We start from the raw sequence: 20,936 nt of genomic DNA, 5'->3' as shown, positions 1-20,936 counted from the left end.
TCCATGACAACACTGCTGTAACTTTTACTCATTGGGAAGTGTTTCTCTGCTTGCGTAAAGCTCAGCCGATGTCCCGCCCCGAGATCCATATATCCCACCGTGATTGGTGGGTTCATTAAGCTCCACACGCAAAACTGTGAAGTGATAAACATATCAAACTCGCGGGGCGCACTAACATTAAACTTTTAAATTCAGTCGGGGGCCACAAACTCGGCCCGTGGGCCCCGAGTTTGACACCCCTGACATATTATATGAGAAGCACTTCTCACAAAAATAGATGCTTTATACACATACCGTTGAAATCAGAAGTTTACATACACTTTATTAATAGGCACATTACCATTAAAAAAAGACAGATGTTAATGTGACTAAACTTTTTCACTTTTAGGTAGAATAATGAGAGATGTTTTTTGAGTAAATGTTATAACTTTTCTTGAAATTCAAGTTTACATTGATTATTATGCCTCTGAAAAAGCCAGGTGATGGTGTCAAGGTTTTGTAAGTTTCTGATTGGCTAATTGACAACACTTGAGTTAACTGGAGACATCTCAAGACATCAGCCATGAAATTAAAACTTGGCCACAAATGGGTCTTCCAAACAGACCATGACCCTAAGCATACTGCCAAATTAGTTAAAATGTGCTTTAAGGACAACAGAGTGAATGTTTTAGAGTGGCCATCAAAAAGCCCTGAACTCAACCCTATAGAAAATTTGTGGGCAGAGTTGAAAAAGCTTGTGCGAGCAAGAAGGCCAACAAATCTGACTCAGTTACACCAATTCTGTTGGGAGGAATGGGCTAAAATTCCTTCAAACTATTGTGAGAAGCTTGCGGACGGATTTTCAAATTATCTGATCAAAGGTTTACAGTTTAAAAGCAAAGCTAAAAAAATACCAAGGTATGTAAACTTTTGACTGTCTAGAAATTAATAAAAAATTATCCAAAAAAAAAATCTCTCATTATTCTGGCATTTAGCAAATGTAAGTCATTTAGGTACAGTAATCCTAACGAACCTAAAAAAGTAAACGTTTAGTATGATTTAACACCATCATGTTCCTTTTTTTAGAGTGTTTAAACTTCGGGTTTCAACTGTAAATACTTGTGTATTAATGTTTATTACTAACCTTTCTATCAACATGATTTGATCACAACGGCAGATCAATGATAGTGAGAAAAAGCCTACTGTAACGTCTGCGATTATATAAAATAAATAAATTAATGCTACATATATGAACACATACAGACTCTTACAGTCATTGATATGTTACCAATTACAGAAAAACTACACACAGCAGACATTTAGTCCTTATTTGAGATTGAACAGTCAGTGCAAAATTCTCATCTGTATCTTTAATCTTCACCAGCACATGTAACCTCTTGTTAGAGAATAATTCTGTCATTCCGAGTTCATAATAGTCCAAAAGGTGATGATAATAGCTATCCAGGCCAGTTTGTTCATGGTTTAGATTGCTGAATGAATCATTTTCTTCTTTTGTTTTTTGTGCGTCACTCTGGCGTTTGTCTGTTTCTGAAAGGATGTCAGAAGCACTTCAATGATCCCACGCACATCATTTTCATCAGCTCAAAAAGTTCATTATTCCAAATATAGACGTGCGGCGAGCGTGAAACCGAAACCGCTCGTGCTTTAGATGGCCTTGTAAACAACTATGGGCACAGGATCGCTCGGGTCGACGATGGCTCATTATTACATGTATACATTATTAAGGTGTAATGTCTCGGCTGTGTATTTAAAGATGCTTCCTTTGTTTATCATGCTTGCTACCCTCATGCTTTTGGTACCAATTTGTCATCCTAGGTAACCTTCTGACATTTCGGTGTAGAGTTTGCATGTTCTCCCTGTGTTTTTTCTCACAGTACAAAGACATGCACTATTAATGAATTGAATAAGCTAAATTGGCCGTAGTGTATGAGTGTGAATGTGAGAGTGTATGGCTGTTTCCCAGTTCTGGGCTGTGGCTGGAAGGTTATCTGCTGTGTGAAACATATGCTGGATAAGCAAAAAAATTCACCTTAAAGCAACCACAAACAAAACTTTAGCATTGTGTTGGCAATTTCAGTCAAGCACCACTGACGTATTCTTCAGAAAAGCCTCAGCTTCGTTTTTATTCCTCCTTGGTCTTTAAGCAACTTTAAAATTTATGTTAAACAAATGGGAAAATCCATACACTGTTATTTACACTGTATATCTTCATTTTCCACCCTTAACCGTGAAGTAGACTCTATATTCAGAATGTATTACAGGAGGAACACGATCAACGACAGGCACTGTAAACACACCCTGGAGCGAGAGGAACTGCAACGAGTGCAATAATTACATAAAACCACAGAGAGAAACAGATATTTAAACAGGTTTGTTTTCCCTGGGATGGCAATTACCGCAGAGTAATGATAACCAGGGCTTGCTCATAAAGCCAGGGATTAGAAAAGGGCAAGGGATTGTTTCCATTGGAATAAACATTGTACTTAATATTACTTAATGCAGCAGAGAAAATGCTATTTGAGGATGTTAAGCGTATCCACGCGCTGGAGTGAGAAAGAAAACCTGTTGAAATATGTTACAAATTGCTGAATCATACTGTGATAAATGACTTCATGAGAGAGGAGATCCAGGCCAAAACTACACTGCTGGTCAAAAGTTTAGAATAAATGTTTTTAAAAATCATATTAAATATCTACTGTTAACAAAGATAGCATTTATGTGATCAAAAATACAATAAAACAAGAAATACTGTAAAACTTTATTAGTGTATTGAATATTATGTATTCATGTGATTCAAAGCTGATTTTCAGCATCATTAATTTAGTCTTCAGTCTAATGTGCTGATTTTCTGCTCAAGAAACATTCATTATTATTATAATACAGTAAATGATGAAAACAGCTTTGCCAGTGCTGCTTATTATTGTTAAAACTACAGTTTACATATAATTGCTTTTTGCTGTGAAGCTTAATTTAAACCATTTACATGGAAAACAATTTTTTATGGTGTAATAGATGCCTTAACTGTCACTTCTGATCAATTTAATGCACTGTTGCTATTTTTATAATTAATTAATTTTATTTAACTTGCTGTAAAATGTTAGATTAAGTTTTATATCATAACCCACCAAAATGTTAAGTAAAATGACAGTTTCATTAATAATCATCATACTTGTTTTCTTTTGTTTGTTTGTTTTAAGCAGCAAATTATCCACTTACATTTTAAATAATTTTACAACAGAAAACAATATTTTGTGACAAAATTCCTTTTAAATGTTACCGTTTTTTCTTAGTTTAACTAAATAATGTCAGCTTGGATTTATTTGTGTTTTGATGTCATATCAGCAGCATTGGCTAAACAATCTAGGGACAGTATAAACACAAAATGTAAAACAGCTCAATTAGTAAGTAACATTACAGTTTTATTCATTAATAAATGTTTTTTTTTTGCTTGTTTTTAGCAAAATTATATATTTGAATTTTAAATTACATTTGCATTTTAAAAATCGTTTTGTAATAACATTCTTTTACAAAATGTACTGTTTTATCTTATTTTAACCAAATAATGGCATCTTGGATTCATTCATTCATTCATTCATTCATTCATTCATTCATTTTTAACTATGTTTTAATGTCATATCAGCAGCATTGGCTATACAATCTACACGCTGGTTATTTCAACCAAATTCTGGGTGTAATGAAGTAAACCCCAACTGCTGGATTAATTTTTTTTAAATAAAGACCAAATTTAACCCAGTGTTTGGGTCTGTCCACATTTTAGCCAATTTGGATTTAAATAACCCAGCATTTATTATACTGTAGTTATAGTATACACACAAATGTAAAACATCTAAAATATTAAGTATTATACGCTTTTTTCCCCAATCACAAATGTTTTCTTTTGTTTGTCTGTTTTAATCAGCGAATTATACAATTTGTATTTTAAATTACATTATAAAACACATTACAACAGAAAAAAATGCTATTTTGTATAATATTCTTTTTTCAGTTTTAAAGCTTTATCTTATTTTAACTAAATAGCACCATCTTGAATTTATTTATTTATGTTTTATTGTCATATCAGTAGCATTGGCTACACAATCCAGGTACAGTATAAACACAAATGTAAAACAGCTCAATTATTAAGTAACATTGCAGTCTTTTTCAATCATAAATGTTTTCTTTTGTGTGTTTTGTTTTAGCAGCAAATAATACATTGCATTTTAAATTACACTATAAAACACTTCACAACAGAATTTATTTTTATTTTGTAATAATATATTTTTTTTACAAATTTACTATTTTATCTTATTTTTGCCTTCTTGTGTTGTTTTCTATTATTCCATAGGCTCCTTTTCTAATATGATCCAGGCTCTGTTTGGCTGCTGGTCGCGAAGACGTCTAAAAGGGAACATCCGGCAGGGTTCGGGGAGCTCATTTGTGGTGCGACGGTTGCTGGGAGTGGAGAGCTCCTGGATTTCCCTACCTCTCCGGCCTATTTCCAATCTTTAGTCTTGTACAAACTGTTCATGTATGCTTGCAACTTTTTTGAGAGCATGAGTTTGTAGTTTTTTTTTATTACTTTTGTCTTTGTTTATGTTTTTATGGAGGAAAGTACGCTTCCTGTGTTTTCTGTGATTATTTACAGGTAATTTAATTTGAGCATTCTTTTGTGTGTTATTTGAGATGCTCATTTAAACTACAATTTTTCAAGAATAAATCTATTTAATTACTCTTTTGCATAAGTTGTTTCCTTTGTTTGAAAAATCAACCACCCACAACTTTTTTTTTTTGTTTGTTTATTATGCCTATGTTATTTCCCCTAGACTTGGGGTGTAATAAATATTAACAAAAATGTAAAACATCTCAATTTTGCAGATTATTCAATCATAAATGTTTTTTGTTTGCTTATTTTTGGCAGCAAATCATACATTTGCATTTTAAGTTAAATTATAAAACACTATTTTGTAATATTCTTTTTCAATTTTACTGTTTTAACAAAATAATGCCAAATTGGATTATTTATTTATTAATTAATTAATTATTTTTTTTATGTTTTAATGTAATTTCAGCAGCATTGGCCATACAATAACTGTGCTGTATAAACACAAATCTTAAACATCTAAATTATTAAATAACATTACAGTTCTTCTTTTGTTTGCTCATTTTAAGCTGGAAATTATCAATTTACATTTTAAATAACATTATAGAACAATTTAATAACAAAATCACTGTTTTGTAATATCCTTTTCAATTTTATTGTTTCATCTTGTTTAAACCAAATAATGCCCTCTTTGATTTATTTATGTTTAATGTCACATCAGCAGCATTAGCGATATAATCTAGCTAAAGTATATAAATTAAAAAACTTCTTATCACAACAATAAATTATTAAAAATTGTGAGGCCTCCAGACAGTGTAGTTCCAGCATCCACCAGCAGGGGGGTCTAACTGAACCACTCTCACCTAATACTGACCTTATGAAGAAAAGACAAGAGCCAAATCAAACCGTCCTGGGTCTCCGTAATTACTTCCAAACCTCCCGCCTGTCCGGCATCACCTGTCTTTCCTGTTGTTAATTGTCATTTCCTTGCAGCAAGGACACTGAACCCCAAGCCTGGCCCTGAAAGAGCGTTTAGCTGACTCTGAATGTCAGCGGCCATATGAAAAAGCTGTTATTACAAGACATTTGTGGGACCGAGACATGACCTTTACACACACTGTAGCGCTGTTTGATGAGATCAAAACGAGCGTGTGATCATTAATATCTGAGGAATGGCTTCTGCCGGCAGCCCAATACTCTACTGTAGTCTTTACGAGCTGCTGTGCTGCTCTTTAATGACCCTTCATGTCACGCTGAGAATCTGAATACTTTGATGCTGGAGCTCAGATTCTCTTCTCGCTGCTTTCTGCTGTGATTTAATGTGCTGTGCTAAATTTTTATAGATTGTGTTTTTGAAAAATCGGTGGAATTTAGACTGTCGTTGCAGTGTGGTTATTAATGAACAAAGATGTCGTGATTCATATTTTAATGATTCATTTTTTTGAAGAGAATGATTTATTTACCCTCGTGTCGTTTCTTCGTTTGTGTTAAACTGAATGAAAGTCAAACAGACCAGATTTCCTCGGTTCCTTTCTTCGTTCTTCCCTTTATTTATTCACGCATTCATTTGTATGTTTGTTTATATTTTTGTTCCTTTTTTCATTGGGTTCTTTGTTCATTTGTTTTATTCATTTGTTTGTTCGTTCCTTCGTTTGTTCATCCTTTCCTTTGTTTAGTCCTTCTTTGAATCCATCCTTTAATCATTCGTTACCTCATTCATTCTTTCGTTCGTTCATATTTTTGTTCCTTTCTTCAATAGGTCCTTTGGTCAATCATTCGTTTGTTTGTTCTTTCCTTTCTTCCTTCGTATGTTCAGTCCTACCTTGAATCCTTTTTTCATTCATTTGTTTGTTCCTTCATTTGTTCGCTTATTCATTTGTTCACTCACACATATTTTTGTTCCTTCCTTAATTGGGTCTTATTCCTTCCTTAGTTTGTTCAGTCATTACTTGAATCCTTCATTAGTTCGGTCCTTCTTTCCTTCCTCCGGTCCTTCCTTCGTTCGGCCCTTCCTTCCTTCCTTACATTCTTCATTCATTCCACTTAGTGAGGCTGTTTGGTGATTTTAGTCATACAGTCAATATCCTTCATTTTCTCATCAGTGACATGCAGTCTATAAAATGTCTCTGGGTCATTGCGTGTAAAGATTTTGGACATCTTTACCCATTTTGGGTTTGCTGCATTTATAAAGCACCCATGTCTTGAGGTTGTTTAGTAAGATGCGATTTACTTTTTTATGTGCGATTTGATTGAACAGAAATTGCTGGACTGATTGTTCTACATTAGCTAATCACAATAAACAAGAAATAAATAAAGTAGTGACTGCAGTTTAAAAGAAAATAGTGGAGTAAAACTACTTAGCAAATTACAATTCCTGAGAAAAACTATTTAACTACAGTAATTTGAGTATTTGTAATTTGTTTCTTTTATTATTAAACAAATTAAGTATTCAGCAAAATCAAAATCTATTCAGCAACTAGGCCAGTACCGTTCTCTACAGAATGCGCTTTTCATTCTTAAATCTGCCGTCAAGTGAGATGCTACTGTACTACTAGCGTTTAAACAGAAAATGACCTTATTATGGAAGATCCGATAGCAAACATTTCTTGTGGAGACTCATTGAAGCATCTATTACACGCTGTGTAAGCGGACACAGCACTAACCGTAGAACACTTAGTGGTTCCTTCTTCCCAGAACACACAAATATTACTGTCTATTTTCCCCTCGCCTCACATATTCGATGTTAACTGTCCCTGCTGAAAGATTCCCCCAATGCTACAAAATCTTTTAAAGACAACTACTTCCTGCTTGGATGTTCTCAGTGAAGCACCATGTGAGAATGATAAAAACTTTAAGCCTGCAGAGTTTCCCTTCAAAATAAAATAAAAAATATACTCGCCATGTTGTTCAAAATCAATGTGTTTTTTTTTTATATATAAGTAAGATAAGAAAAGAAACCTCATCATTTTAACAAGGGATAGGAGCTTTTAAGGGCATAGGTTCACCCAAAAATGAAAAATTGGCCAATGTTTACTCACCCTAAACTTGTTCAGTATTTTGCTCTCATACAAAAAAGAAGATATTTTGAAGAATGTTGGAAACCTGCCACCACTGACATACATAGTAGGAAAAACAAATACTATGGAAGTCAACAGCCCCTTTCACACAGAGATACCAGTAAACATCCGAAAAATGACAGGGACGAAAAATTACTGTAAGATTGTGCGCTGCTATTCTCAAATGATTAAATTATTTCCACAAGACTCTCTCCTACAGTACAGATAGACAGCATAAGCTTTAAATGAACAATGAATGCCTCACAGAAATACAGTAATTCTTATGTTTTTCTTAAGAATTGTCCCATCAAAAATACACTTGTATGTATATATTTTTTAAAGCAAAAGCATTAATGTTGAGCCTTAATTAACATATGAGTTTACATATGCACAATGCAACTTAAAAAAGACTTAAGATAGCCTTCTACTTTGTTTTTAGCCTATTTGGAGCATGACAGCCTTTTATTTCTGCCATTTCTTTCCTGAAACACACTTCATAACTCTATTGAGCAGATACAATAAAGTCTGCATGAAATCAAAGTATATGTTTGTTTTACTAAAGCATATTGTTAGTCTTTATATGACTGTCAGCTCTAAAATGACAGAGCTTCTCTGATGATGTCAGTTTGACGGCTTGAGCAAAGTATGTTTAGCCACGCCCTTCAATCATTTCACTGCAGGTGAAAATAAGAGCAGCTCAAAAATACCCCCCCGCTTCTAAATATTCTTTGAGTTGGAACTGTGTCATACTGAAATGAAAGCTTCAGTAACTTCCGGTTCATGGTTCAACCACATTGTGTGCAACACAGAACTTAATTGAAATAATAATAATATTATTAATCTCACATGAAATCCTCCTTCTTCTTTGTACTGTAGGAAGGCGTTGGTGGTTCCCTTCTTGGCCAAGCGAATTCTGGCAAGTCGAACTTTCTGTAAAACAGAAGAGAATTATCTGAATCGATCGTGTCAGCACTTGCTTCACATACAACTTCAACAACTCGGAGCAGTAATAATGCCAATGAGGCTGTTTAGTTACATCATGAGGTAGTTTCATGCTGTTTTGGATCTTTTGGCTACTTTTTGCAAAACCAGATTCAAACACACACTCATTACATGATAACCATAGGTTTATGCTGAAGGATTCGCATTTCTGCTTTCCAGTCCATCTCATCATGGACCAACGTTTATCCTTTTCATCATCCTGTTTCTTAGTATTTAACTGTGAATTGATTTTAATTAACGAATAAGTTAACACATTGCTTAATATAAGAATGTTCAGTGCATTTGCCAGTCTCTTTATACCTATTTTCAGGAGCCAGCAAACTAGGTCAGAGGTCATGGAGATCTTGAGTGGAACTGAGGACTGGAAACAACTGTTTCTGTTGTTATTTCTAGGAGTTAATACTGTCTAAAATGTCTAAAGTGATTTTGCTATAGTTTTACGGTTAAATCTTTTAAAGTGATTCTACTTTTTATTCAAGATAGACTTTGTGTAGTAAGAATATAACTGCCTGAATGTAGATTATACCAGTTTTTAACCAGTTTTGATAAAGACGGCTGACGGTACACTCAGCCTTGGATAAGAAACAGATTATACTTAAAGTGTGTGTGTTCTATTTGATTGTTGATCCGTTTCACAGGTCTGGAGTCAGCTCTAATCAGTCTAAAGGGTGTCTGACGATTATGTTTAGATATTGTTCAGAATTGTACGCACGAACCTCACGTGGAAATGTTCCTAGTCTATCTGTGTTTTAACCAATCAGGTTAGAACACCTTTATGTATGACGCAGTTATTGACGTTATGTGAGAGTATAATTGTTATTGATTGGTGATTGTAAGCAGAGCGGCCTAGGAACTCATTGTGAGTGTTGTAGCTGGCTTCTGCGGATGAAACTGCAAACTATCTTCAGTAAACTTGATTTATTTATTTAAATCTCTGACTCCGTCTCTTCTTCATCTACCAGACTGGTCATTCTTTGGGTTAAACTGTAAACTATCCCTACAATGCACTCTATCAAAACACATGCAACACATACAATGTATCCGGAAAGTATTCATAGCGCTTCATTTTTTCCACATTTTTTATGCTACAGCCTTATTCCATTATGGATTAAATACATTTATTTCCTCAAAATCCCACACAATACGCCATAATGACAATGTGAAAAAAAGATTTTTTTTCAAGTTGTTACAAATTTGTTAAAAATAAATAACCTGTACACAAGTCTTCACAGCCTTTGCTGTGAAGCTCTAAATTGAGCTCAGGTACATTCTGTTTCCACTAATCATTCTTGAGATGTATCAGCAGCTTAATTGGAGTTCACCTGTGGTCAATTCAGTTGACTGGACATGATTTGAAAAGGCATACACCTGTCTATATAAGGTCCCTGGGTTGACAGTGCATGTCAAAATACAAACCAAGCATGAAGACAAAGGAATTGTCTGTAGACCTAAGACAGGATTGTCTTGAGCAACAAGGCTGGGGAAGGTTACAGAAAAATGTCTGCTGCTCTGAATGTTCCAATGAGCCCAGTGGCCTCCATCATTCGTAAGTGGAAGATGTTTGGAACCACCAGGACTCCTAGTTAAAATTAGGCCTCGTTTACAGTAATACCTTTTAGTTTTAAATAGGCGTTTTAGAATGAAAACAATCTACATCCACACTGCCGTTCACCTGGTGTTTCTAAACAGATCTCCATCCCCTGTATACCGCTGAAACCGCAGATCACGTGACCACACACACTCTCTGGCATGCACTGCAGCGTATGCATGCATCTGAGCTCCAGGCAGTCAGCGGGTGCTTTGAGCACGGACCTAACACTGGATCTAATCTCACTTTACAATTGAAACCAGAAGTTTACATACACTGTATAAAAAGGTACATAACCATTTAAAAAAAAAAAGCCAAATGTTAATGTGACTAAACTTTTTCTCTTTTAGGTAAATTTGGATTATCAATTTAGTTTCTGTTATGCTTAATAGCAGAATAATGAGAGAGATATTTTTTGAGAAATTGTTATAACTTTTCTTGAAAGTGAAGTTTACATACAGTACAATAAGATTATTATGCCACTGAAAAACCTCAGCTGAAGGTGTCAAGGTTTTGGAAGTTTCTAATTGGCTCATTGACAACACTTGAGTTAACTGGAGAAACAACTGTAGAATAGTATATAAGAAAAACCTCAAACACACTGCTTCCTTGTGTGACAACATGGAAAAAATCAACAAGCCAGAATCAACAAAAAAAAAGCCAGATTACACTTTGCTAAATTACACTGGGAAAAAGAATACATTTTGGAGACATGACCTGTGGTCTGATGGAACTAAGATCGAACTGTTTGGCCATAATGACCAGTGTTACATTTGGAGGACAAAGGGGAAAGCTTACAAGCCAAGGAACACCATCCCAACTGTGTATGGGGTGGCAGCATCATGTTGTGGGGCTGTTTTGCTGCATGAGGGACTGGTCCACTTCACAGCATACAGTAGATGGCATCATAAAGAAAAAACATTATGTAGAAATACTGAAGCAACATCTCAAGACATCAGCCAGGAAATTAAAACTTCGCCACAAATGGGTCTTCCAGACAGACCATGACCCTAAGCATACTGCCAAATTAGTTAAAATGTGCTTTAAGGACAACAGAGTGAATGTTTTGGAGTGGCCATCACAAAGCCCTGAACTCAATTGTGGGCAGAGTTGACAAAGCTTTTGGAAGCAAGACAGCCAACAAATCTGACTAAGTTAAACCAGTTCTGTCAGGAGGAATGGGTCAAAATTCCTTCAAACTATTGTAAGAAGCTTGTGGATGGATCCCCAAAACATTTCACTAAAGTTTTACAGTTTAAAAGCAAGGTTAAAAAATACCAAGGTAACGTAAGTAAACTTTTGACTGTCTAGAAATTAATAAAAAATAAAAAAATTAAAAAAATTCTCATTATTCTGGCATTTAGCAAATGTAAATCATTTAGGTAATCCTAACAGACCTAAAATCAAACGTAAAAGCAAACGTTTAATATGATGTACAATCAGACATTTTTTTTAAATGTTTCTTTTTTTTTAGAGTGTATGTAAACTTCTGGTTTCAACTGTATTTGTTAGACATGATATTTAATTAATCTAACAACATATTTCCAGACTTTGTTCTTTTAAATCTATTACTTGTTTTCAGGTAACATGTTTTGGCTGAGCGCAAAGATAAATTTATATTTTAATTAATGCAACCACGTAACCTACACTGATTCTGCACATTTGATTGATTGCTTGGATTTATTTCCTATGATGTATAAACTTATTGTGCATTATACTTTTATAATGGCCATGCTTGATTATTAAAACTGATTTTCAGCAACAAAAAAAAGGGTATGTTTTGTATTTTTAATGAGAATGAAAGGAGGCAGTAATGTTATAGGCTCCGTTTTGTTATAAATATGCATACAGTGAAGATGACAGTCTTAAAAATATATAGCTACACAATGCCTCCTTTTTTGTGTCTGTTAAGTTGCTAATATCAAATTGAAAATAGGCAGTTCCTTATAGCAAGTTTTCATTTTATTGTTAAGAAAGTGAAACAGCAAAGCCAGTGTGATGTGCATGAGGTTATAAAGTACACTGTTCCCTTTGAAGATTCACCCGACGTGTCCTCAGGAGTCTCTTTTCCATATCAAACTTGAGAAGTCTGAACTTACAAGGAGAGTATGCAAGATTGAACTGTGTAGGCTACTTAATACTGAGGCCCCAATCAGCTAGGCGAATGTCTACATACATGCCTCCGTTTTCAGGCGTCTCCGTTTTCCCCAATCCACTCTAACACAGAGCAGCAGTGCTTTAAAATGAAAATGGCCTCGTAATAGTTTTCAAAGAGCTCCTTTTCAGCGCTCAAAAACTCTAGGGTAGTGTGGACGGATGGCGTAACGGCAGCAAAACTTATGCACTTTAAAGCTAAAACGTATTAGTGTAGACAGGGCTTAGACTTAAAGCTTCGAGTTAGAATTGCGTAAATCTAACCAGACCTGACAAATGTGAATAGACCCTTAGTAAAACACAAGTTCTCTCAAATAAGTAAGAAATAGCAAGCAGATGAACAAGTTCTCAAAACAAAACAAAAACAAAAAAAACACGAGGCAATAGAGAAGAAAAGGGTTCTTTGATACCTGCTGGGCTCGCATCTTGTCCGCTCTTTGATTCTGATGGTAGATTCGGCTGAAGTTGGACACGATGACGGGAACAGGAAGAGCAATAACCAGCACACCGCTGAGAGAGCAGATAGAGCCGAAGATCTTTCCAGCGATGGTGTTTGGCACCATGTCTCCATACCTGCAACAAACACCAGTGTCCATCAGTGTGTGTGTGTGTGTGTGTGTGTGTGTGTGTGAGACAGAGAGAGAGAGACAATGAGAATTTGTCTGAATATGATTATGCTGATTTAACGACCAATGCTTGCTCAGAATCTCTTTTGCAGTCACATTTAATGTAATTGAGTAAATTAGTTTGGAAAAGTGCACACGTATTTCAATTCGCAAGGCTCCAAAGCTCATCTACGAGGCCCCTGGGGGCTCTTAAAGACCCCTAATACAACCCATTACACATTTTTAATAGCAGAATACACCAGCACAGAAATGCAGAATGCTATTAAGGTGATGTGTTTCTCACAAACACACACACACTGCAGTACTGCTGCAGTCATAATCACCACTGTCCTCCTACACGCTGCATGACAGTTAACTAATTTACAGGGGTGGTCATGGTTAAGATGTAACCCATAAATCTCTGCGAGGAAACAGTATAGATATGCTTGGAATGGATATCTAACATTATATTACTCATACATTTTTTTACAGTATGCACCCTCCGCACAATGTGTACATTTTCTGTGTGGGTGCAATTCCTGGATTACATTAGCAAAAATAAATGTAGTTTACAAACTGGGTGTGTTCATAAATATTCAATTTCACTTCGCATTTACAGAATGAGGCGACACGGTGGCTCAGTGGTTAGCACTGTCGCCTCACAGCACATAGGTCACTGGTTTGAGTCCTGGCTGGGTCAGTTGGCATTTCTGTGTGGAGTTTGCATGTGCTCCCCATGTTGGTGTGGGTTTTCTCCGGGTGCTCCGGTTTCCCCCACAGTTCAAACACATGCGCGTTAGGTGAATTAATGAACTAAATTGGCCGTAGTGTGTGTGTGTGTGTGTGTGTGTGTGTGTGTGTGTGTGTGTGTGTGTGTGTGTGTGTGTGTGTGTGTGTGTGTGTGTGTGTGTGTGTGTGAATGAGTGTGAATGGATGTTTCCCAGTACTGGGTTGCAGCTGAAAAGGCATCCGCTGTGTAAAATTTTATATTTGTGTTCGCAATAAACATCTATTGTAAAAATGGACAAATGTTTGTAAATTATTTTTGACATCTATTGTAAAAATGGACAGTATGTTGCATGCTTCTTAGATGAAACTTGATGGATTACATATAGTACAGTATTAGCCCTCGTGTGAATTTGTTTTTATTTAAAAATATTTCTTTAGTGGTGTTTAATGGAGAGAACTTAACATTTTGTTAGTTTGTAAAGTTTTAATAACAAATGTATATTAACTTTAGTTTGTATATTTCTGAAAACAAACTAAAAATATAGAAAAACCATATTTCTTTAGTTTTTGCCATGATGAGAGTACATATTTTTTAAAGTTATTTTGCAAGATACAAGTATTATTAGTTTAAAGTGTCATTTATTTTTTTCTAGAGCAAAGCAAAAAACATATTTATTATTATTATTTTTATTTAAAAAAATTTAAATTAAATATAATAATAATTAAATAATACAATAAAAATTAAATAAAACTAAATCAAATATTTGCATTTATTCCAGTCAAAACAAAAGAAACAAGAAATTCCATAATTATATATATATATAGTAAATACTGTAAAATTTTCCTTGCTCTCAATACTTAAGAAATATATATTTTTTTAAATGTATATTTAAATTTCCTTTAAACTGAATACAGTAAAAACATTTGGTAATAAAAATAATTTTGACTCAGACATTAAGCAAATTTCACAATTCCAAAAACAAAGACTGAAAGAGTGCTAGCTCTTAATATTTTACATTTAACTGATTTTAATTCACTTTCGGGTTGCTTTCAGACTTTGTTTAATTGCCTGGATCGTACCCAAGTTTGATTGTCCCCCCTTGCCACCCTCTCACTTGGTTTGTGTTCACACTGTCTTTTTTCCTTCTGAACCCCGGTACGTTTACATCATTGAGCTGCAGTTGTGTGTACGGCTATTGCTAATCGACGGCCACGAAAGAAAAACGCCCAAATGGAAAGATATACGCACAACACGGTCATTCTGCTTTTGCTCAATCTGGTTTTGGACATACAGAAAGCGACTTAAGTCTGTCTGCTGCAAAAATAATAAAAATGTTTATTAAAATGTCTGCAAATGTTTTTGGAAGAGACAAGCAGACATTATCACTGTGCTTGCCCTGGCTCAGTCCCGCTTGTCACCAAGGTATAGTACGTAATACACAGACAAACACGCATGAATGAACATCATGAAAACGATAGTTTGTTGTACAGTTGGTGGTTCACTTTTGTTATTTGGTAAGATTGGATTCACATCAAAAGTGAACCGGACCAGAGTTCACGTGAACCAAACCTAAACCACCTCTTTCAGGCGTACCCAAGTTCAGAAGACTAACTAAACGTACCGAAATCCGACATCAAGTGAACCAGGGTGCAGACCAAAAGTGCTAGTGTGACAGCACCCTTAGACAACACAATACCCATGACTTTAAAAATAAACACCAATGTTTGACATGATTATTGGAAATACACTGTAAAAAATGCTGAGTTCCACACAATTTCTTCAAGTTGTCCCAACACAAATTGATTAGGTTAACTTAATCGTTTTACACATTAAATTGGACTGAACATAAAACAATTAAGTTGTTTCAAAAAACATAAGAATTGTTTTGTTTCAACTTATTTTAGATCATAGATATATACACTAGATATCGCATAAGGACCCTGAGCATGCGTCAATAGCGCCGCCATATTTGTACAGTGCTCCCAGGACAAATGTCATTCAACCGCACTAGTCAAGACAGTGTTATTACGTGAAGATGCTGGACTTTAGCGCTGTCTACGGGTGTAATAACGAGCAAACAAAGAAAACAAAGCACAAAGGCAGAACATTTCATTGGTAATATTAAGTTTTTTTCTGTTTTTGTATGTTATTAACTTTTGTGCTTATCAGGTAACGTTATTGATCGGCAAAGCATCTCCAACTCGCATGAAACACTCGGCTTAAGCTAGTTTTATTGAATAAAATCATCAAACAATGCAAAAGAAATATGACAACGAGATGCTGCGCTGCCAGAAACTTGTATTATTGTCGGCTAACGTTAGTGAAAGAGTCGTTCATCACGGAGATTCATTCTCAAACGAATCGCTCCCTCCGTCTGTATGAGAAGTGAAAGCAGGAGAGGAGGTGCGTTTCAGGACATGATAAAATCAAATTTAACAGGGAGGGTGAATAGTACATTTCTGTACACACAAACACAAGCTTTTTGTCAGGAATGCCCGTGCAATCACTGATCCATCAATGTAGAAAAGTGATGTAAAATTATAATTTTCATAATTAGAAAAAAAAAATTACATACTAACATCCAGGAAAAATCCCGATCATAGATATATGTGTATATTTCTGGCTTTGGATGGCCACAGTCCTCCACTGTACCTTGGTCATGCATTCATTTCAAAGGAGTGCTCCTCTGTACCAAGATGGCGGCGCTATTGACGCATTCCGTCTAATAGACAACAATAGGCCAGGTGACATCTAATGTATATATCTATGATTTTAGATAAGTTGTTTAAACAAGCAGCAAAAGTCATTTTTTTGAGTGTAGCATGTTGACCTTATTCTAAAATGAGGACGTGCGCCGCGATTGTCTTAGAACTTCCGATTCAGTCGCCTATGGGAGAAATGACTAGGAATAATAAACGGCAGAAAATGGTCAAACTACTTGCTCCACAAACAAATGTTTGCATGACTATACAGACCAAGTAGAATAATATAATAAGAAAATATCAAATTGCAATATCAAGCAGCGTAACGAGCAGTTTTTAACATCAAAAAATGAATGGAAGTAAATGAGACCGGAAGTCTCGAGCCAAAAAGATTCAAATGGCAGCGCCCGCTCGTCGGCGGAGAATAAGGTGAATACAGTATATTGCAATAAACAACCTGCCCAAAGAAAGGAACTGATAGAAAAATATCTGAAAGAACTAGCAAGAGTTCTGACATTCAGTTTCATGGAAAGTACAGCTCATCACAACTCATTACCATCTCAAAATATAGAGAAATGTGCAAAAAGTGTTGCCACTTCTGCAAATCCGTCCACAGCTGCTTACAGGTTTTGGATGGTGAGGCACAAAACGCTCAAAGCACAATTATTCAGAGCTTTGCGCAGAGACAGCAGCACTTTTGAAATGGTTTGAAAGGTTCCTGGTGTGATACACATTTCTCAGAGGTGCACTGTGAATTTCAGATTAGTCACTGACAACACAACAAAAGACAAAGAGAGAGAACGCAATCATCATACGACGCATTCACATTCACGTCATGTTTCATCTCTTCACAGGAGACCGATCTGCAGGTGGCGTAAATTAAACCAATATTTGTTTTTACAGAGGTCTTGATGTTCTGCACTTATATGCTGTACCTGCCTCCTGCTCCAGCAGACCGAGACCGTCTGAACACTTACTTCAAAAATACGGACAATATGCTAATCTAAACGTGGATATCTATTCTTTGAGAATTTCATCAAATACACTTTGAATTGCATTCAAAGCTTATGTTTTATCATTTTAATGCATTACCTGGGAATCAAACTGTGCAGTTGGAAGCATTATGTAGATGTAGGAATATACCGTACAGCTGAAGACAAAATTATTAGCCCTCCAATGAATTGTTGTATTCCTTATTTAGTGCTGTTTATTTATTCATTCATTTTCCTTCAGCTTAGCACCTTATTTATCAGAGGTCGCCACAGCGGAATGAACCACCAACTGTTTCCGCATTTGTTTAACACAGCTGATGGCCTTCCAGCAACCACAACCCAGTACTAGAAAACACCCATACACTCTCGCACACACTCATACAGTACAGCCAATTTTGTTTACCCAATTCACCTATAGCGCATGTCTTTGGACTGTGGTGGAAACCAGCACACTCGATGAAATCCCACATGAACACTGGGAGAACATGCACACTCCACACAAAAAATGCCAACTGGTCCAGCCAGAACTCGAACCAGTGACCTTCTTACAGTGAGCCACCGAGCTGCCCCTAAGTGCTGTTTAACCGAGAGATCTTTTTTCTAAACTTTTTTAAAACATAATAGTAGATCCCGACCGATATGTGTATTTGGGCCGATACAATTCAATTTATCTTTATTTGGATAGCGCTTTTATAATGTAGATTGTGTCAAGGCAGCTTAACATAGATGTTATAAATGTCAAAGCAAGTTAAAACTGCTTCAGTTTTTAGAGTCAAATTTTTTTGTTCAGTCTAATGTAAATATTGTTTACTCCCTTATAGCAGTATCAATATCAGTATCAATACCGAGACCGTTATCAGAGAGTAAAAAAAAAACTGATATTGATATATCAGCCGATATATTTTACATGCATTTCACAGTAAAGTACCAGTGAAAAGAACACTTTCCTATGTGTGTGTGTCTAAATGTTTGACTAGTTCTACATACAAGATACCCTAAATATATAAACATAATAGATACATATTAGGGTTACATTGTTTACTGGTATTATGGTAGTATCGCGATACTATGGCTCCAAAATACTCACAGTGCCACTGTAGTTTGTAAACGGTGTTATCGTCATTAATGATTTATCTACAATAGATAATGTGGCATGTGAGAAAGTCACTAAAATGCTCACAAGTTTGTGCAATAATAAACCATTTTAGTTGAATAGTCTGTGGAGCCCTTTAAGGTTTCAAAACTATGTAGAATTTGCGCTTTTAATGGTAGCCTTTTGAGATTTTTAAACGCTTCCGTTTGAATCGGTTTATTTCTGTTCCTGTTAATATTATTTAGTAGCTACAACAACTGCGACAATCTCACAGAGACAAACAACTCACAGAGTGAAATGGAACTTTGAATTGTTACCTGAGAGGACTGGAAAAAAAAATAGCAACAGGAAACATTGAAACAATTTTTGACCACTTCTTTTAGTTTAATGTTGTTGGAAAAATGCTATTTTGTAACAAATTTCATTTTGTATAATTTGTATCTTTATTTTAATGTATTTTGTGGGTTAGTCATCTACTAAATAAACAAAAAGAATGAATACATTTCAGGTAAAGTTGGGTGCAAATACTACCCTTTTGGCCCTTAAAGGAATTATGAATTACATTGAAGTAGGCCTATTAAAACATATCATGTTTCTGACAATTTCCTTTATGATTTGAGTTTTGAATTACAGCATCACAATACTACTTGGTATAGTGATACTTCAGCTGGCATAGTATCTTAAGATTAATTAATGGTTTTGCAATATATACTGTGCATATATATAAACATATGTAAACATCCGAAAGGAACAAATAATGAACAAACAATGAATAAAAAAGATTTGCATGTTCTTTTTCTATTATATTCAAAATACTTATGACTTCAAACTTTAATAGTTTTATTAACTAAGTTTTAATAACTGATTTATTGTTTATTTATACAAAATGCAGAACAAATAATACACAATTATACATAATACAGATTATACAATACAAAAAACAAAATAAACAAAATACAAGTTATACAATTATGCAAAATACAAATGTGTACAAGATTTCTTTATTAATTTTCCTTCGGCTTAAAAAATAAACCGCAAACTATTCCAGCTAATGTATGACAGCAGATGCCCTGTCAGCAGCAACCCGGTACTGGGATACACCCATACACACTTATTTACACATACACTACGGCCGCTTTAGTTCATCCAATTTACCAAGTGCATGTCTTTAAATTGTGGAGAAAAACCGGAGGGCTCGGAGAAAACCCACACCCACACTGGGAGAACATGCAAACTCCACACAGAAATTCCAACTGACCCAGCCAGGATTTTTTCCTTGACAGTTTTTAAAATATGTATGAATTAGTCTAACTGGACTTGTTTTTATATTTTTGTCAAAATTGTCAAATAAAATCAATCAATCAAAATCTACTCAAACCCACCTAATAAATCCAGAGAAACTGAACATTTTCAAACGGTCTCCTTCCATAGCCCATGTAAACATATTTTCTGTCTTTTCAGAGATCAAAAAACAAGGAACCACCTCCAGAAGGTGGTCACATCCAGGTCTGTCACATAAATCATACCAGGGCTTTCTACAACATTATATTGGGCTTTAACAATAAACCCTCTTCAGTGTCGCTCATTTGTCAGAACCCCATTGCACACTGTGGACTAATAAACATCGGCCCGGGCACCTAATTTCGTTTCCAACTGGTAAACATCCAAATTTTGGCATTGGTAGATGGCTCAGGTGCACAAAGAGGGCAGGAAGCAGATATAGATTTGTACAACAACAATGCTTATTAACCTTTCAATGCTTTTTGAGCTTTGAATGTTTGTTCTTTGGTTTTTTGGTGTTAGTCAGCTAGATCAGCAGAAGATATATGCACTGTTTAATGCATAAATACTAAAAAAACAACAACAAAGGACCAAGTTCTTACAGATAAATGTTCATCTACTCTTTCCTAAAGTTTATAATCAGATGGCAATGAAAAAGATACGCACACAAAAAGAAAGAAACAATCAAACAAACTGTAACTTCAATGAATATACTGGAAATTGTAGAGCTTTAGTAATGCAATAGTGGTTAATTGAGTATCTATTGGTACTTATATTTTCTATTGGTGGCATGAAAAAACCAATGATGGAACTTGAAATGGTTTTAATGAATTTACTGTAAAAAATATTACTTTATTTAGGAGGTTAATCAACAACTACTACTATTGGTGGCATGTAAAAACCAATATATACCCAAAACACTAAAAACCCTTAACCCTTACTGGTTTAAATTGTTAGAATTTGATGGTTTAGTACTTGTAGTGGAAACCATTCTGTGATTGTTTCTGTTGTTTTTTCTAAAAGCTTCTTGGTTGTTAAATGTTCGTTTTACTTATTGTTAGTGTTAGTCAGCTAAATCGGCAAAGTTAGTAAAAAAAATATGCACTGCAAACTGCATTCACACTTAAAACAAC

The 20,936-nt window shown here is 35.1% G+C and overlaps 1 protein-coding gene across 7 annotated transcripts in view; it reads right to left on the bottom strand.

Moving 5' to 3' along the window:
- The window catches only part of kcnd1 (potassium voltage-gated channel, Shal-related subfamily, member 1), a 142,078-nt gene that overhangs the window by 13,761 nt on the left and 107,381 nt on the right, over positions 1 to 20,936 (bottom strand). For all 7 annotated transcript variants that reach the window (XM_087262527.1, XM_087262530.1, XM_087262528.1 and 4 more), the window contains 2 exon segments: positions 12,811 to 12,973; positions 8,503 to 8,586 (listed from right to left, as the gene is read on the bottom strand). In XM_087262527.1, coding sequence (XP_087118653.1) covers positions 8,503 to 8,586; positions 12,811 to 12,973 — 247 coding nt within the window.

Source organism: Danio rerio, chromosome 8, assembly GCF_052040795.2.
Source record: "Danio rerio strain M-AB ecotype USA chromosome 8, GRCz13ab, whole genome shotgun sequence".
NCBI lineage: Eukaryota > Metazoa > Chordata > Actinopteri > Cypriniformes > Danionidae > Danio > Danio rerio.
The sequence above is the reverse complement of the archived record's forward strand: the minus strand, read 5'-3'. Positions and strand labels throughout refer to the sequence as shown.